This window comes from Eubalaena glacialis, chromosome 6 (assembly GCF_028564815.1).
Source record: "Eubalaena glacialis isolate mEubGla1 chromosome 6, mEubGla1.1.hap2.+ XY, whole genome shotgun sequence".
NCBI classification, from domain to species: domain Eukaryota; kingdom Metazoa; phylum Chordata; class Mammalia; order Artiodactyla; family Balaenidae; genus Eubalaena; species Eubalaena glacialis.
This window is the reverse complement of record NC_083721.1, coordinates 130,192,453-130,213,269: the sequence shown is the minus strand read 5'-3', so window position 1 is coordinate 130,213,269 and position 20,817 is coordinate 130,192,453. Positions and strand designations below refer to the sequence as shown.

Below are 20,817 nucleotides of genomic sequence, written 5' to 3'. Positions count from 1 at the left end.
TGAGAGAAGGGAAGAAATGCTTTGTAAAATGTTTACTGAGACTCCGGAACATAATGTTTTGATCAGTAATCTGTCCTAAGAGAAGCTGTGATCTTCTAGGAAAAAAAAAAAAAAAAAGAGCCTCTGGTAAAAACTACCCTCTAGTTTTTAAATATTTGCTAGAGGAAAATGTCAGAAAATCTTAAATTGGAGCAGTGGCAAAGATACGACATAGGATGGGCTGTGGTTGGGAAAACCTGCAGTTCTCATCCAGAGCAGATGGGACTTGTGGCCTGAGAACAGTAGAATATTAGTTCTGTTTAGCTGGTATCTGCTGAAGCTAGATCCTGATTTTAGAATGGAGATCAGATTATAAGGGAATTGAATTTAAAAGTCAGTGGAACTCACTCTGGTGGTTTCTCCACAGTGTTTTCTTAACTTTTCTTCATTGACTTGCATCCTCTCTGACCTCTGGCGTTTATACTCCAACCCAAGCTGAATGGTTGATTTGTCATTTTTCTCTCTTGTAAGTCCTGTGAGTTGTACCTTTTCTTTTTCCCTTGTCAGCCCAGTTTATTAATGGTGACCTCTCTTGCCTTTTACAGTATATGCTAATATTTTTTGGCCTAGGATGTCAGTATATAATATGTAGTTCGCACAGCACTGCTGACTTTTTAAGTTCTCTTCTTTCCTCATTTTCAAATTCAGCCCTCAACTTAGTTACTAAGGCTAAGCAAAAATCTTATCCTTAAGCGCAGTGAGTAGAAAGGACCTCACACTGGAAGTAAGAAAACCAGGTGGAGCCCCAGCTCTGCCTCAGATTTGCCTAGAGAACCTGGACCAGTGACTTAATCTTTCTGAATTTCAAAGACCTCATTGTCAACTAAAGAAGTTGGATGAGTTTATTTCTAAGACCTCTGTAGATTTTAACATTATTCAACTAAAAATTAACAGCTGTAAATGCATTTAGTTCTTTCAGAGAGTTGTATCTGCTGCCATTAACGCCGTGCAGAAGAATGCGGAAAGAGGATTGGTTTCCCAGTTGAACTTGTTTAGGAGCAAGCACTGCAGCTGCCCTTGCTTGATTCATGAAAGGCCATGTGCTCTTCGGGGTTTTTGTTTTGCTTTGTTTTAATAAAGGGGACATGGCATGAGGATGTACTCAGGAATTATAAATATTAAGTGCTCAAGCATTTCCATGATATGCATGGCACCATATCCTTAAGTATTCTGTGGCAAAATCAGAATGGTCACATCCTAAAACCTAGGAAAGTTGGTTTTCCATTTTTAGGAATAGATCCCTCCCTAGTACCTTACCAGTGCCACTCAGTCTACCAGATCAGCTGGCTGTACGTGTTTATCTCACTCTAGTGTTTACTTTGTTATCTCTTAACCCTTCTCCTTCCTCCCAGCCTCTACCTCATTTCCAAAGCCAATCGACTGCACTGTCATCCGATCTTGTGTTCATAGGGCTCATCTTTAAAAAAGATAAGTTAGATGAGGGGCTGGACCTTAAGTAAGTGGCCCCAAGTAGGAAAGACTCAAGTGTGTGCCCTGAGACCCATCTACATTGACACTTATGAAACTGAAGCATTGCCATCTACACCTAACAGGCTCAGGGCTCTTGTAGATCCTTTTTCCTTGCCACACCTACTCTTTCTTCCTGACCTCCTTGTGCTACACTCTGCTTGGCTGCTTAGTCCTTGCTGCTTTAACTAGACTTTCTGGATTTGGTACCTTATCATCTTAGATCTTAGATGGCTGCCTCTCCTGACTTACAAAGTTTGATTCCAAGTCTTCACTCTTTCTGGAGAGTTCTGTCGTGTTATCCTCTGTTGGAACTCTTTCTAGGAACCTTTCACAAAAGCCCCTTTGGAATTAAATTGTGTTTGCCTGGCCATTGTGCACATTAGCATAAGTAATTGACATTAAGAAAATCCAACTCCCTTGACTCCGAGCCCACCTGCTTTGAGTTGTCTGAGAAGTTTGGTGACACCACTAAGAATCTGCCTGGTTTCAGTTTCCACATCTTCTGCTTGATCTGGTTTCATCACAGTTCAGAGTCCACTCTGAAGTTTGTAGTACCTGGAAAATGCTTCATCCTGGGTCTTGCTGGAAGAATAGCCGTGTCTTGTCTTTCTCTTTGTTTGTTTGTTTGTTTTAACTCTGTAATCCTTCATTTCTTCAGTTTTCTGAGGAAGAGATGGTATATGACTTGGCCACAACTTAATTATGGATCCACTAGTGCTCATGGAGGGCTAGGGAATTCCCTTTTAAGCTAAGGCCACCTTTATCTTGTTAACATTCCCATGTGTGCCATGAACCTCTGCCTTAGGATTATCTGGGTTCTGCATTTTCCCCATGACCCTCTAGGCTGACTACCCTTCTCTCCCCCAGGCTGTAGGGATCTCCTGTCCCAAGACAGGGGGCTCAGATGCTGTTCCAGTAGATCTTCATCTACTCCTACAAGAGCTGCAATGTCAGAGACAGAAAGCTTAGCAAAAGCATGTAGTTATGAAGACACCAGCAGAGAGGTACACAGCACCTAGTCCATTGACCTAAAGTGTGGTCAGTTTAGGGTACAGCATATTTTATGTGATTTAATTCTATAGTTAAATGTACAAACCAGTCCTCTAAAAGAGCAGAGATAGAGAGATGGCTCCTCCACTCTGAGGATTCAGTCCACTACTGATATTCCTCCTGGCCAGGCACAGTGTCTGTGTATCTCTCTCTGTCTCTGTCTCTCTCTTTTAAAGCAGATTCAACAAGCTATGCCGCAGGGCATATTTGCTGAGCTATGGCTGAGGAATCTCCAACAAGAATCATGAGGCACAACAACTTCAAGCCCTACTTGGCATTGCTCTTATATCCTGGAAAGACCTAAAGATCCTTTGCGGGGGCTAGGACTTGGCTGTCCATTATTATCAAGGCTTTACAGCACGGTACTGGGGTCGTTGAAAATGTGTTTTATTGTACTTGGCTTTCCAACCCCAGATCTGAGAAGCTATCTAGTGCTCTGTTAGACCTTCATGTGGGTTAGAGGGCTATGGCAGCGTCCACTGCCAATTCCTTCCCAGCTGACCTGAAAATTTTTTCTGTGGATTTGGTTCCAAACCTTTCCCTACCTCCTAATCACATTTTTATCCTCGTTTTGGTTAGTGTACTCACTATAATTCTCCTTTCATCCCTGCATAGGCACTCTCAGTAGCCTCAAGGCTACAATTGCGGTTAGATCATGTTGCTCCTTCACATAGCCTCTTAGGATACTCTTCTGGATTAGAATCCTAGATTCATTTCACATTCTGATTTTGCATCATTTTCACCCACTTGCTCCCTGACTGATATCTTGATGGAGAAAGTAGATCAGACACTCAATTTGTGTGCTTTCTGGAAACCTAGTAGCGTTACTGAAGTTCCTCCATGACGAATTTAGTTACAAATCTGGGCCTCCTACTGCAGATATTTTGATAGACTATGACCTGTAGTCTGAAGGGAATATACTTCCAGATAGCCCTACTGTTTTATATCCTAAATCAGGAGAAAAGTTTTCCAGCCACCTTATAGCTCTCCTCCAGCCCAAAGTGTCAGCCACCACACCCCCAAGAAACTTGAGAGAAAGCTCAAAGCTCCACTCTATGTTGCAGTGACTGGCCACTAACATAGTTCTCCAGTGTCCTCTGGCCTGAGCCAGAACATTCTCTGGTAAGGTCATTAATGGCCACTTGCCAGCCTATAGTAAAACTCCCATTCTTGAGAATGGATGTTTTTCCTGCTTACCCTTTGTGCTTATTTCACTCTGTTTGCCTTAAGCCCCATGGCTTGTGTCAGCTCTTGCTGACATAGATTCAAGTGGCATAGCACTTGAATAGTTAATTGCACTTGCTTGTTCAACACTGTAAGTTTGGTGGGAACAAGGGCTCTGTCTCCCGCATTGTATCTTCCAGTTTTAAAACCATGCCTAGCACTCAGTGGACACTCAGATATTTGCTGAATAGGTAAATGCGGGTACGTAAATAGGAGCTGTGCCCTGTTTGCCCTTCCTTGCCTACTCCCTGATTTTGTCCCCCTGTCCTGCACTATCTCCAGTCTCTTCTAACCAACCTTGCTTCCCATGTCACTTCTGAACATGATAGTTTTGCCCAAACAGACTAACACAATTTTTATTTACCTGACTGCAAAGAATTGGAGGTAAAATAATCATTGCTCTATCCTCTCATTTTACTGAAGGCCCAGAGAGGTCAATTGAGTTGCTCAGAAGCATAGAGCGAGTCTATATGCCTACATGATTGCTACACCTGTCCTGTGCCTTGTCAGATTTACATCTTTGGTTAGATGTGGCCGGTCAATATTATCCAGAAGTCTCTTTCAAGTCTTTCCCATGCCCAGGTTTCTTAAGCACCAGGAGCCAGTCTAATAGTATTTCTCAGTTCTTGGAGAGTAATCATGTGTCCCTGTCTCTGCCCCAGCCCCCATCGCTTTATTTTCTGATAATGTAATTACACTCAGTACAGGCAGCTGTTTCTCCCAAGTTATCCCTTCTTCTCAAGTAAAATTTATTTCCCAAGCCACTGGGAAGGAGCTTTCAGACTTCTGCATCTAGCTATCCAGTGCCTGAGACTTTTGCCCCAAGTTTTAATTTCCATCCCATGCTAAAGGTCCTGGTTTAGCCTTGTCTTTTTCAAGAACAGTGGCTAGTCCTTGATTGAAGTAACCTGTCAGTCAACCAGTCTTTGACAGTTGCTGTAGCACAAAAGATTAGATAACTTGGAAAACACTATAATCCCAAACAAATAGTAATAAGGTCCTAACAAGTTTATTGGAGTGAGACTAGTAAGGAAATGAATATAAGGTGTACAGTGCAAAATCACTTGATTGGGTATTCAGGAAGAGATGGAGTCAAAATTGACACAAACGTAGTGCCTGGGTGACTGGGAGAATAATAACACTATTAGAGTGACAGACAGACAGATGTAGAGAAAGAGCAGGCTTAGGGAGGGAAGATAAACTCAGCGTGGGACATAATGAGTTAGACATTCCACCAAACATTGTGGAACTTACGTTTGTGTTTAGCAGGCACTTGGAAATATGAAGCTAGAGGTCGGGAAAGAGAATTACCCATATCAAGCTGATTTTGAAGTCACAGCAGTGTCATTTAAGTAGAGTAAGGATGAACAGAGCTTTGGGACACATGTCTATTTAAGGAAGGGAAGGGGTGAGAGGTCTGTAGCTTAAAGAGGTTAATGTTTGGGCACTTATGTCTTTTAAATAGGAGTGGGAATGGGAAGAGGATCCAGTGGCGTGGGGCAGAGTAAAGATGCAAGAAAGAGGGGTGGGGAAGGGGGCAGGGCTTTGAGCTGTAAGTACCCAGCTTCAACAGTACAGGAATGAAGAAGAGAAGTATGGAGACACGTTAATGAGAAGGGGGAAGTTGAGGCAACTTGTGTCCCAGAAAGAAAGCAATGTCCCTGCAACAATGAGGTGAGCGTAGAGGGAATGAGGGTGTGAGGGAGGTAGGAAGCGTTAGAGGTAGGAGGTAAACATCCTAAGGAGTGTGGGAGTCTCCTGCAGGGGAGTGCAAGGCTGGCGGGCCCTCGGTGAGGACCCCACTGAGGGGGGATGGCGTGCCCTGAGAGACCAGGCAGCCGGGTTTGGTGGGTTTTCTACTGTAATACCAGCAGTTTGGGATCTGAAGCAGGAATGAGTTGTGGGAGGACAGTGGAAAGGAATCTAATATGTGGAGTATCTGAGCAGGGCATCCAGGTGAGAAAGAAAGGTATATGAGGGTCCGATAGATAGGCAGACGTTCCGGGGCTGGAAGTGACAATGAGGACAGAGGGTGGATGTGCATAAAGGTAACGGTGAGATTAGGTTTGGTCCGGAGTGAGAAGTAGATCAATACATAAGTTTTCTTCAGCCACCTCAGAACGTGCAAATCACTATGTTTTTAAAAAATGACCATTCCTCCTACCCTACAACTGCAGTGTGGTTCCCTGTTCTTAATAGTTGGTAATCTTCTCCCAGGCACTGTTCATTTCAACTCTATTTTCTTCTCTTCCCATTCGGCTGGAACATCCTGAGATTTCCCACCCTCTCCTGTTCTGAGGTCAGCCTTTAACTCCTCTCATTTTAGTCCGGGTCAGTGACCCTCGACCTTGGCTGCACGCTGGACTCCAACTGAGGAGCTTTTTAAAAAAATACAGGTGCCTAAGCCCCGCCACAGAGAGTCTGATTTAATTGGCCTGGGACTTTGTTAAACTCCACAGGCGATCTTCCTACATGTTCCCCCCACCAGGTGTTCTCCCAGGTGAAAGTAATGACTCCCGTTAATGTGTTGCCCACACTGGGAGCTACCTGAGGAGCACGGGACTACTCTAACCAGGGCAGTGTTGCAAGCATGGCTGAGCATAAGGACGCCAGAGTCAGATGCCTGGATTCCTGTCTCAGCTCCGTGATCCTAAGCAAACTCTGGATTATCTAGAATCTTCAATTTCCTAATGTGCTGATGGGGAATAATAATGCCTACAAAAGGCTTAAGTCACATAATGTAACATGCTTATTAGCACAATGCCTGGCACGTCGAAGTACTCAACAAATAATAGTTGTTTTTGTTAATATTTGTGTTTTGATAGCATTAGCATTTTTTCTTAATATGCTGTTTTTCCATAGGACCACACAAATTAAATTTAATTTCTTCCGCACACCATTTTGTATCTATGCATTGTTTAATGAAGGAAAATCCTAGGCTATCTTGTTTTTAAATTTAAAAAAAAGCTTCATGATTGTAATGATTACATGTAGCAGGACTTGGTGCTACAGTGAAATTTGGCAAGGATTACTTTTCTAAATATTTAGCTTAATTTCCATTTGCTTGGTAAGAAAGTAGCCACAGGGTGGCTCTGTCAGAAACCCACAGATTTCTTTTCATAAGGGCTGAATGTGGACCATGATTTTTCAACAAACTCACTCTGGCAGGAGAAACTCTGGCAGGAACCTGCCCAATGGTAGTTCAGTAATATCTTGCTTTTTCTCAATACTGTTTATGCAACACCTCTGCAATATTTATCACATGTAATTATTGTTTTAAGTGTCTTTAAAAATAAATGAAGAAACATAATCTGCCCATAAGCCTGTCATTCAGTCTGGCAGGTCCTTGGTGGGGTAGCCCTACCTTTCTGATGAGCTGCCTGCCCCCACTGCAAAATGATTGTTCCAGAGGCAAAAACTCTTGCTGAAACATTAACTTAAAATGGACATTAACATACTTGCATTTACAAGCAGTGAAGTTTGTCATCTTCGTGTTGTTATTTATGCAGCATTAACCTTTTTCTCCAGATCATTGAGACTGAAAATATGATGGACCGAATTGTGACTGGCTTGTCTGAGTCTAGTGTCAAGGTGCGGTTAGCTGCCGTCAGGTATGAGCTTTAAATGGCCTGAATAAAAATCCTTTGCCGTGTGTTTAACCTGTTTCCTTTCCGGACCTTCACCGAGTAAGCACAGAATCCAAATGTTACTTGAAAGTATTCTCAGGTGAATTCATACAGTACGTAACACTATTTAACAGAGAAGCTAGCCTGAAAAGCCTGTGAAGTCCTGAAGTAGTTGAATTAATGATGTCTGTAGATAAACTTGAAGTGTATGTTAGTAATTGTGCAATGCCAAGCGGTGTGTTTGAAAAGTAAAAGTTTCGGCTTCTTGTGAAGTTAATTTTGATTATTCTTTGTAGATGTTTGCACAGTTTATCTAGATCTGTGCAGCAGCTTCGAACCAGTTTCCAGGATCACGCTGTGTGGAAACCTTTAATGAAGGTAAGAAGAAAGCAGCAAGTCCACACCTATTCCCACCGAGCCTTTAGTGAGCGAGGTAGCTGACTGCACTCTCTGGTCTAGGAGTGTATCTGATTTTTATGTTAAAGCGTTTTGAACATTTATCTCCTCAGACCTGATGTTCTAAGCCTCTTTAGAACGTGCAGAATGTGTTTCTGAGGTCAGCATCTCATGTGTGACAGGGGAAGTACATGCCTGACTTTCTTTCATTAAATGAAACTCTAGTTACTCATCTGATCTCCCTGTGTGTCTAGTATTACACTTTAGACTTATATCCAGAGTCATCTTTGTAATTTTTAGTTATAAAAAAGAAAGGAATCAGCCATTTACAGATATAACCTGTTCTTAGTCTTTTGGCAATCCCTGGATATTTTTTAAAACAATTATTACTTCCTGTCTCTCTATTCCAGAATGACTTCTTTGTTAAGACCTAAAGGTCTTTCCTTGAGGGCCAAAAAAAAAAAGAAAAAGGTGGTTTAGGTCAAATAATTATCTGAATTGAGACTTAGAATATGCACAGGTTGCTACTAATAATGTTATCCCTGATACAGTACAGAACCACAGGTCAACTTAGTCTCACCATCTTTTTTTCTTTTTTTTAAGTAACTATACACCTTGCATTTAATCAACAGATTTATTTGTTTAAGTTTTTGGTTTTTTGTTTTGCTTTTTAGTATCTACTGTGAAAGCCTCTGGGCACAGTAAGTCTACCAAAAATTTTTACTACAGAGCTCTTGCCCCCAGCTTAAAGCCTCAGGTTACAGTAGAGGCATAAGTATGGTAGAAGTAGTTGGGGGAGACTTCAGGCAGGAAGATTACGAAGTAGCTTTGAATGCAAAAGGAAGTCAGGAGGATTTTCCAGAGAGGAATAGCATGAACAGAAACATTATGCTCTCCTTAGTAAAGGGATTTTACTGTTGCCACTCTTGCTTGTTCTTAGATTGCAGCTTCTTCATAGCAGCTTAATCTTGATTTATTGATTCTGTCCATTCAAAAAAAATTTTTTAAACATATCACTTTAATTTTTTTTTTTTGGCTGCATTGGGTCTCCGCTGCTGTGCGTGGGCTTTCTCTAGTTGCAGCGAGCGGGGGCTACTCTTCGTTGCGGTGCACAGGCTTCTCACTGCGGTGGCTTCTCTTGTTGCGGAGCATGGGCTCTAGGCGCGTGGGCTTCAGTAGTTGTGGCACGTGGGCTCAGTAGTTGTGGTTTGCGGGCTCTAGAGCACAGGCTAAGTAGTTGTGGCTCGCGGGCTTAGTTGCTCCGCAGCATGTGGGATCTTCCCGGACCAGGGATCGAACCCTGGTTGGACCAGGGATCAAACCTGCCAGTGCAGGGGGATTCTTAACCACTGCGCCACCAGGGAAGTCCCCATTCAAGATTTTTAAAAGTGCTCTCCTGTTTCCCAAAATAACTTCCAAATATTTTCTCTGGAGCCATTTTCTCTGATTGCTCAGCTTGGTACCCCTCTCTCATATGAATCAGAAAAGGAGCAACATGTGGTTTCTGACTAGTTCTACCTGGGCAAAGGTCTGGTGAGCAGTCTAAAAGGATTTTGAGCACTTGGTTACATGTGGGTATAATTACTATCAAACTACTACTATGTTGCACATTTAAAGTATAGTATTAAAAGCCTGGAAGTAAATGAATGATTTATTTCAGATACTTTTAGGTTTCTCTTAGTTCGGAGGCTGTTTGCATGTCTATTGATTCTTTTTCCCCTTTTGCTTTTCCATGTTTTTAAATGTTGGTTAGCAAACCGCAAGAGAGTAGACGTTTGATTTTAGCAAAAACTTTTATTTGTGATTATTTTTTGTTCTTATTTTGGTGAAATTCTATTTGGTGAGTGTTAGATGTCAACTTCTGAATTTCACATGTTCTGTCTTATACTGTCGTGAGTAAATGCTTTTAAGAATTTCATAGAATCTTTTCTGTTTTAATTTATTATTGTTATGTAATTTGAAAATGAAACTTATAAAAGCAGATGAATCTCTATAAAACAATAAATAATACTTTAAAAAGTGAATCATATCAAGCAAAGCAACTTTTTAAAACAAGTAATAGCCATTTATTAATGTTTCTTTTAAAAGTTACACATTTTTAAAGTCATTTTTTTCTTCTTAACAAAACACAGAATGCCCCTCCCCCAAAAATACCCTGCTGTGAATTCATATGATTGCAAATTCCCCAGCACATAGACCAGAAACAAAGCAACTTTTTAAAAGCCTTGATAGGCGCTCACTTATTTCAATCAATGATTCTAAGTAGTATAATTTTGGAAAATGATTATTTCTCTTAATTCAGAAGCATGCATTGAGCACCACGTTATGCAATGCCATTTAGTTGATACAGGCCAGGATAAATTAGACTATAGATATTATTATAGATTATTCCTTCAAGAAGCTTAAATGTGTTAGTAGGAAAAGAGATTGGCAGGGCTGCACAAAGAATTTGAAAGTGAACAGTAGCAAGGGCCCTAAGAGAGGTCACAGACAGTAGCAGTGGGCACTCAGAGGAGGATAGGATGACTTCTGATTGGAAGGGCTCCAAGGAGGCTTCTGGAATGGGACAGCCTTAAGGCATGGATAGAGTACATACCTGAGAGACATAGGAAGGGCATGGCAAAGGAAGGGAAGGGTGAAAAGGGTGTTAAAGTGGGTTGTGGCACACACAGAGATCAGCCTGCATAGTATATGAGATGTGATCTTTATCAATTAGCTAATGATTCACAGAAGAGTTAAAACACAGTATCTTAGGAGAACTGCTTCCATTTTGTAATTCTTGCTTGTTCTTAACTTGGGAACCTCAGAGTTGATTTAGCTGATAATATATTTAGCTCTCTGAATTTTTTGTGATGATCCATTTCCAATTTGTGTAACTAGAGCTCCTAGGATTACTTTTGGGATCATAAGCCTCATCCTGATCTGATTCCAAATGCAAAGGATTTATTTGAAGTGGATATTGCATATACGTGGTAGTGTTTATGAAGCCTTCTCAGAATCTAGAAAGAGGAGGTTCTGATCATAGCTAATGACAACGAACCTTTGTCATCATGCTGTGTTGTTTTCTGAGTTCAGTAAGAGTCCATGGCAATTAGTTTGCTGTATAACTGCTATGTGCCTGATAACAACAATTATGGCAATAAGTTACCTTTTTTAAAACCTTATTTATATAACCATTACTGTGTGACAATTACTGTTCTAAAATCTTTTCATGTATTAATTTTCACATAAACTCTATGAAGCAGACACTATTATTATCCCCATTTCATAACAAAAGAATTCATACACCTAGTTAGTGGTTAAGCTGAAATTTGCACTCAAGCATTCTGTGTTCTTAACTCCCATGCTATGCCGCTTCCCTTATTATTCACCAAATCACATTTAATCTTAAATAGTCCCATCAAGGAAGTGTTATTTTCCTCAATTTGAAGGCTCAGAGAGGTTAAGAAATGTGCTTAAGTTCACACGTCTAGTAAGTGGAGGAGTGAGGGTTGGAACCAGGACTGTGTGATTCCAGTCCTGAGAACCAGTTCCCCACCTTGCCCTGCCTGAGTAGTAGCTTGATCCATCCATGTTCCTAGTCAAACAAGTCTTTCCAGAGACATCAGAAAGTCTCAGGTCCTAGGGCAATTCTGTGGTTTCATAAGTGGCCTGAATATGGTGGAGTAAATTGGGTTAACTTGCCCCAAAGCAGTTCTGTGGTCTTCAAACTTTTTACATAGAGCACCCGCTCCCTGACTTGTGTCTATCTCCTTTTCCACGTAGCAGCCCCCATCCTGGCAGTGGGGCTGTAGCTTCTCCTCCAGCAAGATAGATGTGAGGGCCTTAGTCAGTCATAATGACAGCACTATGTAAAGTTTCACTCGATGTCAAGTGGATCTTTCCTAACTATCTCTCCAATATGAGAAATCAGGTTGAAAGATAAATTGTTTTTGTTCTCATTTATTCTTGTGATCTTACCCCCATGGTTGCAAACCATTAATAGTATCTTTTTTTTTAATTCCACAGGTTTTACAAAATGCACCAGATGAAATCCTAGTAGTAGCGTCTTCCATGTTATGTAATCTTCTTCTTGAATTTTCTCCAAGCAAAGAGGTTAGTGTTGATTTTCTCTTCCTAGATGACTTTTGCCTGGCCTACCTAGAGTTTAGTTAAATAGTTTTCACAGTAGTTGACATTGAAATTTGAGGATTGGTGCTTAAAAGCTATTTCTGAATTGTTTGGATTGGAGGGGCATATTAAATCATTTAAAAATATGATTATCATTTCCTGTTATCCCTTTTCTGCCTGGCATATGAAGTGTATTTAAAAGATATTACAGCTTACAGTCAGTCTAAACTGCCTACAACTGCAAATGTAGGAAATAATTACACAAGTAATAGACTATTTTCAAATTATATTTACTAAAGAATACATTAAGACCCAATTTTGTAAACCAGGATTACAGATCATTTCAGGAGATAACTGCTGGCATTAGAAAATAATCTTTTTAATGTTTAATGTTAATGGTAGTTGTTTAGGGAAGGATTGCATTTGGGGATTTTTTTTCCCCTTCTTTTATGCATTTTATAAATTGTTTGAGCATGCATTATTTTTATAATAGGGAAATGGAAATAAACTTTAATAAAGGAGGGGGGGAACCTTACTGATTTAGTTTTATCATGTTAAAATATCTCTGGCCTGCCCAATCGTGAACTAGGTTTAGACACCATCCTTTATTAAGTACATTTAGTCCTCCCATTAGTTTTATCACGTTAAAATATCCCTGGCCTGCCCAGTCGTGAACTAGGTTTAGACACCATCCTTTATTAAGTACATTTAGTCATCCCATTTTGATGAATGTCTTTCTACATTGTAACACCTTCAGGCTTTTGACTGGTAGTTAGGAAGACATTACTAACAAGGTGGAGGTTCAGAGACAATTATTCAGCAAGCAGAAGTCTTGGAACAAAAAGGGAGAAACAACTTCCTTCAGTTGTTCTGAAGGAAGGGGAAGGCGAGATAGGATACCAGAGCTTCTGTCTGTTCCTCTGCCCTGGTGGTGGGGGTCTCGGCTGAGGATGATCTGGTTGCAGTCAGTGCAACACTTTTAATCATCAACAGCTCTTATGTTGCCTCAGATCCACCTTCAGAATATTTAGGGTCTAGTTAGAAAGTAAGTTAGATGAACTCAGGTATAGGATCATTAATATGATTGATTTTTTAATATTAAAAATAAACTGGACTCTTAACTGGAAGGGAAGGAAATGGTATAAGAGCATTTATTGGGCCAGTTGACAAAATGGGAATATGGACTATAGATTCAAAAAAAGTATTGTTGTAATGTCAGTTTCTCTGAATTTGGTAAGTGTTCTTTGGTTATCTAAGAGAATATCCTTGTTCTTAGGAAATACTCATTGAAGTATTAAGGGTAAAGTGGCATGATGCCTGCATTCTGCTTTCAGAGGGTTCAGAAGAAGATAAATAATGTGGATATGGGTGTGTAGAATGAGAGACATAATGATAAAACAAATATGGCAACATGTTAAAAATTGGTGAATCTGGTATACAGATTGCCAACAAACACATGAAAGGATGCTCAACATCACTAATCACTAGAGAAATGCAAATCAAAACTACAATGAAGTATCACCTCACACCGGTCAGAATGGCCGTCATCAAAAAATCTACAAAGAATAAATGCTGGAGAGGGTGTGGAGAAAAGGAAACCCTCTTGCACTGTTGGTGGGAATGTAAACTGATACAGCCACTATGGAGAACAGTATGGAGGTTCCTCAAAAAACTAAAAATAGAACTACCATATGACCCAGCAATCCCACTACTGGGCATATACCCTGAGAAAACCATAATTCAAAAACTATCATGTACTACAATGTTCATTGCAGCTCTATTTACAATAGCCAGGACATGGAAGCAACCTAAGTGTCCAGCGACAGATGAATGGATAAAGAAGATGTGGCACGTATATACAATGGAATATTACTCAGCCATAAAAAGAAACGAAACTGAGTTATTTGTAGTGAGGTGGATGGACCTAGAGTCTATTATACAGAGTGAAGTAAGTCAGAAAGAGAAAAACAAATACCGTATGCTAACACATATATATGGAGTCTGGGGGGAAAAAAATAAAAGGTTCTCATGAACCTAGGGGCAGGACAGGAATAAAGACGCAGACGTAGAGAATGGACTTGAGGACACGGGGAGGGGGAAGGGTAAGCTGGGACGAAGTGAGAGAGTAACAGTGACATATGTACCCTACCAAATGTAAAATAGATAGCTAGTGGGAAGCAGCTACATGGCCCAGGGAGATCAGCTCAGTGCTTTGTGACCACTAGAGGGGTGGGATAGGGAGGGTGGGAGGGAGGCGCAAGAGGGAGGGGATATGGGGATGTATGTGTACATATAACTGATACAGTTTGTCATACAGCAGAAACTAACAACATTGTAAAGCAATTATACTCCAATAAAGATGTTAAAAAAAAATTGGTGAATCTGGGAGAAGAATATATGGAAGTTCCTTATATTAGTCTTGCTACTTTATAAGTTTGAACTTATTTCAAAATAAAAAGTTTTTTAAAAAACTGCACAATTTGTATATAAATCTGCATTGCTTAAGACATTTCTAGAATCCACTTGAAAGATGGCCTTCTAAGCATTTGTTAGTGATGGTACATCAGTCCTCTAAGGTTTGAATTTTTTAGAAACTACCAAAACCTATTTTCAGCCAAGTATCATCAGTTAAATAGTCAGACTAACTCATGCTATTTTAGATACAAAATGTGATATGACCATAAAAGTACAAGACTGTTTTGCTTGTATGATTGATAAGTAGTCCTGAAAGTAGTTCTAAAAGATGAATTCTACAGCATGTTGATGAATAAGATTAACAATTTGTAAGGAAGATAGTTCCATTCTAAACCAGCCATATTGCTTCATAGTCACAACTTGTAAAGAACACCTGAGACACATGCTGCGTGAAGCAGGGGTGGCCGTCTCAGAGGAGGGTGAGAAGAATATGGATAGGTAATGGGATCATAAGGGTGTGTGTGAAACGTACACAGAATTAGGATATCTCCTGAGTCTTTCAGGACTACAGAGAAAAAGGAAACAGGGTTTATTTTGGTTTTTGGATTTGTGAGAGAATCATTGTTCTTGACCTTCTCAAGGTGATTTCTATGGCCGCCTCACTCCCTGCTTTGTGAAGGTTGCTTGGAATTGGGTAAGAGTAGGAAAGAAATAGGAGGCATAGTGCCAGGGTATATATACACTTAGTTAACAAACCTGACTTTAAAACTGTTTTTTCTCCTTTCTAATCACAGCCAATTTTAGAATCGGGAGCTGTAGAGCTACTTTGTGGATTAACCCAAAGTGAAAATCCTGCTTTACGAGTGAATGGAATTTGGGCTTTAATGGTATGTTTCACAAAGAGGAGGGAGCAGTTATCAAAGTTAAAACTAAAGAATGTGTTTTTGAAATGTCTGGAATTTTCTTTTTTAAAAGTCTTGCTCTTTTGGCCCAGTTTTCTAAAGACTTGGGACCTAGAAGACTTCATTCACCTTTCAGATTCAAATATAAGCAAGTTGCTTGGCCACTGTGTTCCTTGGTTCTCCTGTTTATTAAGAAAAGTGGACAGGTGTTGAAACTTGACATCTAATTTTGGGGAAAAAAAGTTTTCCTCCTCATGAACGTATTGATATCTGTATAGCGCTGCCTACTTTACAAAGTACTTTCGTGTCTCCTTTATAACGTCTTTGTGAAATAAGCTAGAGAGTATACATATTTTACAGATGAGTAAGCTAAGCACAGAGCCGTTAAATAACTTGCCCAAGGTAACAGAATTGGGGTATACATGCTCAATGATTTCTTAACAGTTTCTAGTAAATAATTTATAATAATCTGAATTCTAAAACTATATAACTATGAAGTCAGAGAACCATTTTTCCTTAAAATTTTTTTACATAAAATTTATTGAAATTGAAAATAGAGTAATTCTCCATGAATTTTTTAAACATAATTATAGTAGTTATATTTCAATACTGTGTGCCAGACACTAAACTAGGTGTTTTATATTTGCTATCTCTAATTTTTATTTTACATTATATTGGTATATATCCACCTTACAATTGGGAAACTGGAACTTAGAAGGTAAATGAATCATCTAAGGCCTCACAGCTAATAAATGATGGAAATGGGTTCTGAACCTGTCCCAAGCCCATATTCATCTCCCTGTACTGTGCTATATTTGCTGTCTTTTCACACGAACTTTGGATGGAAATAACCATCTTCCAAGAAAGCACTGAATGTAGTAGATTCACAGTTATTTTTCTCCTTAACTTACCAGCTTTTGGCACTTCTCTTTCTTGAAACTCTTTCCCAGGACTTAATTTTTTTTTTCACCTCCCTTTGTACTTAGCCTCCTTTTCAACCTCTTTCTCAGGGAACATTCCCCCGAGTTTCAGTTCCCAGTTTCTACTTCCCTTTACACTACAGTTTCAGGGACTTCATCTACTCACATGGGTTCAACTCCCCCTAATAGAAGAGGTTGCTTTGGAATATACATATCCAGATGGAACTGTACCCTATTCGCCAGGTCTATCACTTAAATGGCTAATGGGACTTCATTTGAGGGCTCCCTGACAAGCACAGTTTTAATGTTGAAAATTGAATTTATCCCACTCTCCAAGTTCATATTAACTTATCTTATTCTCATCAGTTTCCCTATTATCAGTTATGTTCTCTGTCCACAAAATATAAAACCTTGGAATTGTCTTTGGCCTGGGTCTCTTGACACCCAACTCAGTACTCTTTTTGCTCTGCCATGTTGCCTTGTGTTATTAGGTAACTTGATCTTTCATATGTCTTAGATCCTTAATTTTAAAAAGTTCCTGGAGGGCAATAACCACATATTATAATAAGTTTCTAGTTTACAACAGATTTTTTTATACCAAAAGTTGATGTATGAATTATCTGGAATCAGCCATGTTTTTTTTTTTTCCTTCAGACCTATTATAGCTTTAGGTTAAGGTGGGGTAATCCATAATGTGTCCAAAAAGGAGAAAAAGGAGCAAAACAGCTCCTGCCCATCTGGGGCTGCTAGTAGGTTGGATACACCTCCTACCCCCGAGAGCTTCCTGCATGATATGGCCCAGCGGATCAGCACCTAGCATAGAACTGTGAACACAGTAGGTGTTTCCTGCCAGTAAAGTTAACAAAACCCACTACTTATTTTCATGCATAATAAGGGAGTACATTTAAGTCTTTCTCAAAGTGCATGGCACAGTATAGTTGTCAGTAGTCATTTTGTTATTAAAGTGCACACAAAGCAACTTGATAACCAGGAGGATATTCTCAAAAGTAACCAAGCTCATAGATACAGAGAACAGATTGGTGGTTGCCAGAGGTAAGGGTGGGGATGGGAGAAATGGGTGAAGCATTTGGTTTTTTAATTTAAATAAATTGAATTTTAAAAAATATAATAGTAGATTTTGTATTTATTTGAGAAATCTTAAGACATGCAAATGCCATGTCAGGAAGTGGTCATATTACTCATAGAGGAGTATATATAGGAGTGACAGTTATCTTTCTTCTGACAGACAGAATTATAGGTGATTAACAGGAATCAGAAAAATGATGTGACTTATCCTTAAGGATTTTCTGCAGATTCTGTTTATACGTTGAAAATTATCAGAATTACTATTAAAATATACTTTAATAATGCAAATGTAGGCATGATTCTTGAAACTTCTTTAATCCTTTCAGAATATGGCATTTCAGGCTGAACAAAAAATAAAAGCAGATATTTTACGAAGCTTGAGTACTGAACAGCTATTCCGGTTATTATCAGATTCAGATTTGAATGTGCTGATGAAGACATTGGGCCTTCTTAGAAATCTCCTCTCTACTCGCCCAGTAAGTAAAATCACCCAGGTTTCCAGATTAGCTACCCCTGCATATGCATCACAAAACATTGCCCTGCCTCTCTGCTCCCATCAACATCTGCCCAGAAGTGTGATTCAAATGCTGCCCCTTTCCAGAGAAGCCAGGAGTTGATGTTTAGACCTGTCACCTTCATAGGTGTTCTGGGAGCTGTTTCACCATATGGGCACCTAACCCTCCACTCCTGCACTGCCTGTCCTCTCCTTCCTCCGTGCTGGATGGGAGCCAGGCTTGACTTGTTACTTGATTTTTACTTGATTTGCTGGCCAGGATGGGTTTTCTCGTCTGCCTAAATCACTTATCTCTGGGGCCTCAGCTTCTTTCTTTTTAGAGACTCCTTCTCAGTGCTATTCCGTAGATACCTCCCTGCCCCGCCCACATTGACTGGATTGACCTCTGAAGGTGTCAGCATGGAGAGCAGTGGGCATATGTCGGAGCAGGAGAGGCTGAGCCTTGGTGTGGGGTCTTTCTCATTGTTCTCTAATGTTCCCTGAGCAACAGGGTCAGCGGCCTTCAGGCAGATAAAGAAACGTGGGTGGTTCCCTTCTCTGTGCCTCACTTGTTTTCTGAGTCTTCCCTGTACATTGTTCAACTTTTGGAAGCCTACTGTTCTTTTTTGTGGTCTTTTTCTTTGTTCTCCAAATGATAATTGTGGGTTTCCCATTGTTTTGCAGCACATAGATAAAATAATGAGTACTCATGGAAAGCAAATTATGCAAGCTGTCACCCTTATTTTGGAAGGGGAACATAACATTGAGGTCAAAGAGCAGGTATGTGTTCCTTTTTTTCTTTTTTCTTTTTTTTGTAGGAATATCTTCTGAGTGTGAGTACCAAGAGAGATGGTAGTTAGGAGTCTCCTGAAATATTCAAGTCTGCAAAAGACAGGGTGCTGAGATCAGAGGTGCCGTAGAGACAAGAAAGGTCTGAGGGGAGAGATCCTTCACCACCTCTTAAACTCTCTTCAAGAATTCCTCCTCTTGGAATGGAAGAAAACATGACCAGAGTCTATACTTTTACCCTCTGTGTCATGCTCTGTACGTACTATTCGTCTCTACAGGGATGGCCACCTCTGACCATCCTAGAGTGAATCCTTTCTCCAGGATTCACTATTTCTAGCCCTCTATATCACCATGCTCTGAACTCAAATTCCTATAATTCCCTGATGAAATAATCCCTTATGCTGGAGACATCTTTTATTTCTTTATTCTCATGCTTCCCAGTTCCTTATTTCTATCCCATACCCCTACATTCTGTTGTGTTTCAATAGGGCAAGTTTAAGGTAGGCATGAAAATACAGAGGCTATGCGTTTATCAGGAGACAGTTTGGGAATTACTTTTCTATAGTTCCTGGGATTTATTATAGGATTTTTAACATAGTATATATTTTGTCATAAAAGGAAAAGTCACCTGCAAACTTAAATTTTTAACACAAGATCTGAGGTTATCGTAATATTCAGCTTTCTGACATAAATGTTGGCTACATGGGTGTGTTCATTTCACAGTTCATTGAGCTGTACACTTATATGTATGGAAGAAACTTGCCCAAAGTTATCGTGGAGAGTTGGACCCAAAGTCTAACTGCAGGGCCCACGCTCCTTATCCTCTGTGTTCCGGAGTTAGAGTAGTTCATCAGGCTTCAGAAGAACAGTCCAGGAAGCAAGAGTGGTAGGTCTTGGGAGCTGTGTTGGAATTTGTGAGCAAAAAAGTGATAGATTTGACAAAGTGCTTTTAAGATGGATGTTTTAGGTGATTTCTATTGAAATTCAGTAATAAACAACTATGTTTTTTGATTAACAAAAATTTAACACAGAAAAACTATGATCTTCTAGGCATCACTGAAATTAGGGTGAATGAGATTTGTTTCTGGAACACAACAATAAAGAAGAGGCAGTGTTAAAAATAAACTATTCTACCTGGAGAGCATAGAAATTTGTTTATAAAGACAGCTCACCTAGATAGAATTCCACTAACTTGAAAAGCGAAGCAAGGTAGAAAGGTGAGGCAAGATTTGGATGAAGGCAAAAGAAAAGGCCAACAACAGTAGGGTGTTTTGGCAGGATACAATGATACCCTCTCACAGATTTGGGTGATGCTCCAGAAGTAGGTGACTCTGGGGAGGCTTAAACTGTCTGGTTTTTAGCTAGAAGTTTAATTCTTCTCAAAGGTATCAAAAGATACATTCTTTTCTTTCTTTTTTATTGAGATATATTGATATACAATAAGATACATGTATTTAAAGCATACAGTGTGATAAGTTGACATATATATATACCATGAGACGATCACCATGATCAAGATGGCGAGCGTATCTATCACTGTCCTTAGGTCAGGAACAGGACAAGTATTCCATTCTTACCACTCCTGTTCAACACCATACTGAAACTGCTATCGAGTACAATAAGGCAAGAAAAAGAAATAAAAGGCATACAGATTGAAAAGGAAGAAATAAAACTCTTCCCAGACAACATGAAAGTCTGTGTAGAAAATGTCATGGAGTCAAGCTAAAACTAGTCAGTGAGTTAACCAAGGGCACAAGAAGAATCAATTGTATTTTTATATACTAGCATGAGCAAGTAGAAATTGAAATTTTTAAAACACTATCATTTACAATAGCTCAGAAAAAAATGAAACTGTGTATAAGTCTCACAAATTATGTGCAGGATCTGTTTGCTGAAAACTATAAAACACTGATAAAGAAAGCAATCTAAGATCTAAATAGATATATACCATATTAAAATGTCATTATATATTACCCTTTACATATGTTGTTGGATTCAATTTACTGAAATTTAGTGAGGAATGTTTCACATTCATGATATTGGTGAATAGCTTTCTTGTGATGTCTTTGTCTGGTTTTTGATATTGGAGTAATGCTTGCCTCGGGGAATGAGGTGGAAGTGTTCTCTCTTCAATTTTCTGCAAGATAATTTGTGAAGAATTGGTCTTCTTTCTTTCTCAAATTATGGTGGTATGTACCAGTGAAGCCATCTAGACCTGGTGTTTCTTTTGTGGAAAGGTGTTTAGCTACAAATTCAATTTCTTTTATAGAAATAGAACTATTCAGTTTATCTGTTTC

The 20,817-nt window shown here is 39.6% G+C and overlaps 1 protein-coding gene across 4 annotated transcripts in view; it reads left to right on the top strand.

Annotated features, from left to right (window-relative positions):
* Positions 1–20,817, top strand: part of ARMC8 (armadillo repeat containing 8) — a 102,274-nt gene that overhangs the window by 66,995 nt on the left and 14,462 nt on the right. For all 4 annotated transcript variants that reach the window (XM_061194614.1, XM_061194612.1, XM_061194613.1 and 1 more), the window contains 6 exons: positions 7,312–7,394; positions 7,706–7,787; positions 11,814–11,900; positions 15,125–15,217; positions 17,565–17,714; positions 18,416–18,511. In XM_061194614.1, coding sequence (XP_061050597.1) covers positions 7,312–7,394; positions 7,706–7,787; positions 11,814–11,900; positions 15,125–15,217; positions 17,565–17,714; positions 18,416–18,511 — 591 coding nt within the window. The remainder of the gene's footprint in view (positions 1–7,311; positions 7,395–7,705; positions 7,788–11,813; positions 11,901–15,124; positions 15,218–17,564; positions 17,715–18,415; positions 18,512–20,817) is intronic.